Source organism: Penaeus vannamei, chromosome 41 (assembly GCF_042767895.1).
Source record: "Penaeus vannamei isolate JL-2024 chromosome 41, ASM4276789v1, whole genome shotgun sequence".
Classification (NCBI taxonomy): domain Eukaryota; kingdom Metazoa; phylum Arthropoda; class Malacostraca; order Decapoda; family Penaeidae; genus Penaeus; species Penaeus vannamei.
In genome coordinates, this window is record NC_091589.1 from 12,215,549 (window position 1) to 12,223,048 (window position 7,500).

General features: G+C 33.9%; 1 protein-coding gene across 1 annotated transcript in view; it reads right to left on the minus strand.

Moving 5' to 3' along the window:
- LOC113818360 (hrp65 protein) overlaps positions 1-7,500 on the minus strand; it is a gene marked incomplete at its 3' end in the record, with an annotated part of 19,482 nt that overhangs the window by 1,645 nt on the left and 10,337 nt on the right. Inside the window, 1 exon segment of the mRNA XM_070118263.1 lies at positions 5,104-5,234. Within this exon segment, the coding sequence (XP_069974364.1) occupies positions 5,104-5,234 (131 nt within the window).

Here is a 7,500-nt window from a genome sequence, read left to right on the forward strand (position 1 = left end):
TATTTATGCAAATAACAACAATATCAATTGTTAGATCTCACATCCGTTCTGACTGGAACTGACAGAAATACATTACCCAATTTTCCCGCTTCTTCTCCTTTTCCTTAACTTACAAAATGTATATTTAAATACTGACATCTCGCAACATGGTCTTGCTATATTTCTATGGCATGAAAAGTGGTGAATGGCCAAAGGATGGTTGATACTGGAGACCAACCTCACCATATCATGTTTGTCTTTCATTAATTTTGAATTCTAATTAATGCTAATTCTGCACTTAGACTTTAGTAACCAAGCTTTAAAGCAATTCACGTTAAATACTTAAGAGTATGAAATTAGTACAAATATTTCTTTATTCTAATTCCTCATTAAAAAAAAAAAGCCCAAGGGCATATCTTATGAAGCTTAAATAGCTTGAGACTGATATTATGAATGGATAATAGAAAAATATCTTTAGAAAACCTGCACAGAAAGAAACAAACCAACCTTTACCATCAATGATACATTTTTTGAAGAAGCTGAAAACAAGGTGTGTAGATTATACAGCAAGCAAATGCCACATAGTAAGTCCCAATGCTTTACTGAAGTAATCCAAATAATTTCTTCTATGAGCTTGTTGAAAAACTGCCACTGATACTTGCATTATGTTGAACAACATATTAAATCATCAAAAATTGCGAAACACACCAAACATGTGGTATCCTTTAATATATATATATATATATATATATATATATATATATATATATATATATATATATATATATATATATATATATAAATAAAAATCAATTGTGTAAACTACCAGCATTAAGAAGCAATGCATTTCATGGCATAATCCCCCAGCATTTACACTATTTTTAATTTTTTTTTACACAGATTTTACCTAATAAGCCATAAATTATGATTTAACTACTTTTAGACTATTTACCTCCTATACTTCCTCAAATAAGTCGGGTGTAATTTTCATTGACAGAAATATGAACATTTAGGCAAATGAGGTATTTCAAAATCAACAAAATCATCTTTACCTTGTTAAGATCATTGTCAAACCCCACTTCTATCAATTATAGCCATAAAAAAAATATATATGTATACATTTAACCCACTTACAACGGGTGTCACACATATGAGAAACCTGGAAAAAGTAAACGTTACCAGGCGTCCTGCCAGTGCGGTGCTACATCGGAGCTTGTGCTCTGATTTTGCCGCCCGTGGCGGGCAGCGCGCAGACAGGTTCCCGAACTCGCCTGCGAGATAATTTTGAAGCTGCCCAGAAAATATTTTCAGCTTGAAATGCACTGTCGCTAGAGGGTTAAATGTTTCAAATATAATCAAGTCAGTCACCCATCAAGTTTCATATCATGGACATTACCCAATTCTTGACACCTCTTTAAAAAACTGCAAAACACTAAACACGAAACTTGGCCTCCTTCCCCCGCCTTCCCCACCAAAAAAAGTCATAATAAATTAAGATGAATCAGAAATTCAAACCAATGACACTCAGGAATAAAAAAATCATATGATGTATATCTACCTTTCTCCCACTGTGTGACGTCTACTTAAGTCATAATAACATTATACTTATCATAATGTCAATAATAATGACAGCATTTATATCTATAGCATCAAAAAAATAAAAAATCCCAGGCACTCATAGCAAGGGACAATCAGGTGAGGTCCTGCAACTTATTGACTCCCTAATGGCTGAGCACATTCTGAGTCATTGGTATAAACATACTTAACCCATTTGGGTTTCCCACACGAGACACCCAGATAAATAAATATTGCCGGGCGTTCCGCCGGTGTGACGCTGGATCGGAGTTTGTGCTCTGATTCCATTGCGGGCCACGGCCAGCACGCGGGCAGATTCCAGGCCAGCCCCACGTGCTGATTTTGAAGGCGCCCTGAAACTATTACTTTCGGCTTCAAAATATACCGGCGGTAGTGGGGTAACAATACAAAACTACAGTGACCATTACATGTTCCTAGAAGCATTGGGTTAATTTTTTCACCCCATCAACTGTTTGCACAGTTGGTAAAAAGTTCACCAAGCAAAACTAGAGCAAAATGTCAGTAAATTATTGTCTTACCAACCTTTCCACAAACCCCCCTCCCCCAAGTTTTTTTTTTAATAATGCATGTAAAATAAGAAGTGTCTAAGGTAAAGCAGGTCAAAATATCCTTTGCCATTCTTCAGATATTACGTATCTGGACAAGAGGAAAAATACCAGAGCTTGTATGGATACTCATGCCAAATCTGGTATCCCTTACCTCTCAGCTGCTGCTTATATTGTGCCAATAAATCAATTATTACGACCTCTCATAGATGATATAGTTTCTATACCCTGAACTGCAGCTAACACTTTTTTATAAATAGAATAGGTAAAAAAGATTAACAAAGAAATATATACAAAACATGTATGTAAATGTCTATGAATATATGCATATCTGTATTTTATATACATAAATATCTAAATAAATAAATACATATACATATCAATATATAAAAACAAATCTATTAAGAAGATATATACCTCTATAGATCAAGACCTGTTGTTTCTCGGTGCCCTCCCCCCGTTTCATACATAGACACACACAAAAAAGGAACTTTAATGGTTCAAATTAACTTATTGTAATTCTGGTGCTGTCCCTAATAATTAGAAAATCACATGTTTGGGGAAGACTTCAAAAACTGTTTACAATGACTTACCAGTCAGAGCAGCTAATGCTATTCTGCTTTGTAAATATTTACAAGTCCATGATACACGGCTGCCACTAATTCACACACGTACGAAACTGACAGAGAGAACTGCTTAGAAATTGTTAAACACCTGAATAATAGGACTAAACTGCACTGCTTCTCTCCTATAATTCAAGGCAACAACCAAGAGAAAAAACAACAACAGCAGTTGTATTAAAAACAAATATAAAAAATTTATATATATGAAAAAATAGATAAATTACCGTAACTGTAATTAAAAAATATCTCTTGTAAACAAGCCCTTAACATGAAATATTACTTTCTGCTTGAAAGTAAATTCATACAAACCTGTTCTACCATGTTTTCTCAAGTGGAGAAGCCTTATCAATATATCATCCAAATTCCTCAAAATTCACATATAAATATATAGAGGTTAACATCTAAAATCACTTTTTGTTCCCACAAAAAATTAATAAAAATAAACGTAACAAAAACAAAATTATCTTATATCCTCAATACCAAGACCTTCAGACCATACCTTTGTTTCTTGCTGCAAAACACCATTACAAAATTCTAAACTTTAATTAAAAAAAGAAAGAAAAGAAAGAAAAAAAAAAAAACTTTTTTACCTGCAAGGAGCCAATAATGTTCATATCAAGTGCTTTGACAGGAGCCTCTAGCACCACTCCCTCACCCTCATCCCTCCAAAAATTATAAAACCCAGATGGCCAATCTAAGATATCCTAAGAACTAGCTTGGATTGGATTTTAAATCATTGAAACCCATTTAATGACTTATTTTCTGAATCAAGGAAGGTGGTGCTAAATGGCCTTATGTGAACACATGATATTATAGATTTTAAAGCTGGGGTCAAAACAGTTGAATGTGCTACAACTTAACTTGTGTAAAATCCCATATCCTGGAACAAAAGTAGTTAAGAAATAAAAATAAAAATTATATATATATATATATATATATATATATATATATATATATATATATATATATATATATATATATATATATACATATATATATATACGTATATATATTGTAAGGACTACTGAAGCAATACACTTAGTAATGCCGCATCCTGTCCTTTATAGATTTCCCTTATATTTCCCACCCATCCCTATTTTTACCCATACAAGGTTGCTTCACTTTACACCAATTCCCTGAGAATATGATAAATCTGCAAGGGAAAGCTTGAAGTTGTTTGTACATCTTCCTAAGCCAAACCCTTCCGATTGACAACATAATAATCTCCAATGCTATCTGTTCCCACTAACTGATCAGGTGGTGAATTAAAGGATTAAAATGATTTGTTTCTACAACAAAAATCAACAGATTCATCATCCCAAGACAAAAGAAAAAGTACTCTAAAGCTATCTGAAACCCCTTCAAAGCAAAAGCTTTATTAGATCTTTCTGAAGAAACTCTTACATCATCATCTTATGATAACTTGAAAGATAAGTAAAAAAAAAAATACAAAAAAAACATCACATTTATAGCATAAACACTATTTTTAAACGTCAAAAAACTAAAATTGCCAATTTACCACAAAATTTCCCAGGAAGAATATTCTAGTCCTGCTGATGATAAGAGCAAGTGTGACAAGATAAAAAAAGATCCCAAATGTTAAGAGCTTAATTAATGGCTAGAGTTTCTTTAATTGAACACTCCTTCACCATGTAGGACAGAACTGTGGGCTAAAATTACTGGCTATTATAGACCAGAAGGATGTGAAGGCATTGACTGAAAACTGAAATTTAGAAGAACAGATTAGCATACTGAACGAGAAAGAATTAACCCCAATAATAAACTTCTACTTACAATGAGTGCACCTTGCCTCCCCCCCTGAAAATAGCTTGTTTCACTCCAAAAGCTTTATTTGGTCAAGATATTAAAAAATGAAAAAAATCTTCAAATAAACAATAATAAAAAAAAAACTTAATTATGTACATATATAAAGAAATAGTAATTGAGATAAAAAACAAAACAAAAAAACACTGAAATATATCAATATATAAAGTAACTGAAATAACATTAAATAAAAAAGAGAAAAGAGTACAAGAATGAAGATAAAAAATCATAAACAAATAAAAATAAACAAAAATTCATTATACATGCATAATTTTGTTAGTTAACAAAAAATGAATGAATAAATAAAAATAAAACAATGATGAAAATCTATAAAAAGTAAACAAATTCAAAAACAAAATATAAATACAAATAAATACAAATATAAACAATTTCAATTCTAAATACACTCCCCCTTCAGAGAGGAGGAGGAAAAACTGAAGATTCACCCGCAGGTGATGTATCTTTATACTTACGAGGAAACGGAAACAAATCTTACCAGGTAGCAAAACGCCGGTACAGGTCTACAAATTTCATACCTTGTGAGGAAGTAACACTCCTCTTGACACTTCTTCAAAGCTATTGTGGCACCCTTCTTATCACAAAATACTACCACACCATCGCCAGTAGTTTTCCCACGGTCATCAACAATCACGCGGCAAGATTCAATCTAAAAGTAAGAAAGGTAATTTCTAGGGGGGATTTGTCCTCTCAAACTATGACATTAAAAGGACCACTAGACTTTGTGTTTCCTGATGATCCCCTAGAAAATATATAAATAAAATAAAATAAAATAAAAATAATTGAAAATATAACAACAAAAGAAAAAAGAAAATAAAAGTCAGTACAGTTCCACTGGTTTCACCCACCCTATAATCATATATATCCCTACCAAGTCCCACTGCTGTGTCAAAAATATAAATAAATAACTATTCAAACCATGTTATTACATTTTAGAGTCCCAAATCCTTTGTATGAACATTTCATAATACAAAATTTGTTTGGTATGTACGAGTGCATGTGGATGTAAAATGATAGTAAAACCATACTGATAAACAAAAATAAATCCATACACAAAAGTTTTTGGAATAGGAGACAAGACTTCTAAGGTCAACTTCATTATCAAAATTTCCAATAAACTTTTGTTTATAGTGAATTATCTGTCACATATAAACTTATACAAGTTTAGTTGAAATGTACGAAAAAATACTCCTTTAATATAAGAAAAAAATACCCTCCCTATTACAAAATTGTTAATCATAATAAAAACTTGAAGTAGAACATTAATACTCTCAGCCCAATTAACTCAAGCACGGTTAATAATAATAATAATATCAATATTAATAAAAATAATAATAATAATAATAATAATAATAAACAGCAATAACCCTCCACATGAGTAAACCAGATGCTCTGTACCCCACCCATTAATTCATGTACAAAAGATAATGTTAAGAAATACATGGACTTCACTGTACACTGACTTTTATATATACTAATACACTACACTAACTTGCCTGTATTCAAGCACCCTTTTCTTGAAAGCCCATAAGCCTAACTTATTCACATTACTTCACATTTCACTACACTAAATATATATTTAAACAAATTTACTAGTAAACAGATCTGTCTGGACCCTTCACAGATGAGGAACTTTCATTGGGTGCAAGTTAGCAAAAACAGGTATGGTAATATGAAGAAAAAAGAAGGAAAATCTTAGCTTCTTTCTTCCCCATCCTCCCTTATCCATTCCCATGAGTGTGAGAGTTTGTCTGTGCACACTGCAACAGGAACAACGAAGAGAAGGGCAAGAAAACACACGAATATGCCGAAGTCCTTTTCACTATTGCGTCGTCAGGGCATATGCTACATGAGGTACATTAGAGTATATATACAACTACTGGGTGATCAGGTCACGTCGGTAATCAGGTGAGCGACGACCTTGGCTAGTTCATGGCTCCCCGTAGCGGTGTTGATGTTGTTAGTTGTATGAAGCCATAAACTAGCCAAGGTCGTCGCTCACCTGATTACCGACGTGACCTGATCACCCAGTAGTTGTATATATACTCCTCTATGTACCTCATGTAGCATATGACCTGACGAATCAATAGTGAAAAGGCCTTCGGCATATTCGTGTGTTTTGTTGCCCTTCCCTTTGTTGTTCCTGTTGCAATCTGTTCAACATGAATTCCACACGTCTGTGCACACCTGTGCATGAGTGTGCCTGTGTACACCTGTGTGCATGTGTGTGTGCGTGTGCATGTGTACATGTATGTGCCTGTGTCTGTCTGTGCCTGTGCCTGTGTGTACATGTGTGTACATGTGTGTGTGTGATTGTGTGTGTGTGATTGTGTGAGTGTGATTGTGTGTGTGTGATTGTGTGTGTGTGATTGTGTGTGTGTGATTGTGTGAGTGTCATTGTGTGTGTGTGTGTGTGTGTGTGTGTGTGTGTGTGTGTGTGTGTGTGTGCACATGTACACATCGGTATGTGTGCATATGCACATACAAGAGAGCGAGAGTGCAAGAGATCAAAAGAGGGGGGGAGGCAGAGAGGGAGGGAGAGAGGGAGGGAGGGAGGAGAGAGAGAGAGAGAGAGAGAGAGAGAGAGAGAGAGAGAGAGAGAGAGAGAGAGAGAGAGAGAGAGAGAGAGAGAGAGAGAGAGAGAGAGAGAGAGAGAGAGAGAGAACGAATACATGATTAAGATCTATTAGACGGTATGTATAGAAATACACAACCAATTTTTCAGCATCTGCTGGTCGGTTCACATAGATTAAAAAACTTCCATCCAATAAACTCTTGAATTCTTTTAAATCATTTATATAAAATGTGCTTTAAATCATGAGATTTGTGATGCTCTTGAACTTTAAAAGGTGCTCAATTAGTAAAAATTCTCAATTAGTTCTGATTGAGGCCCTTAGACCAAAAGTGCTGAAGAA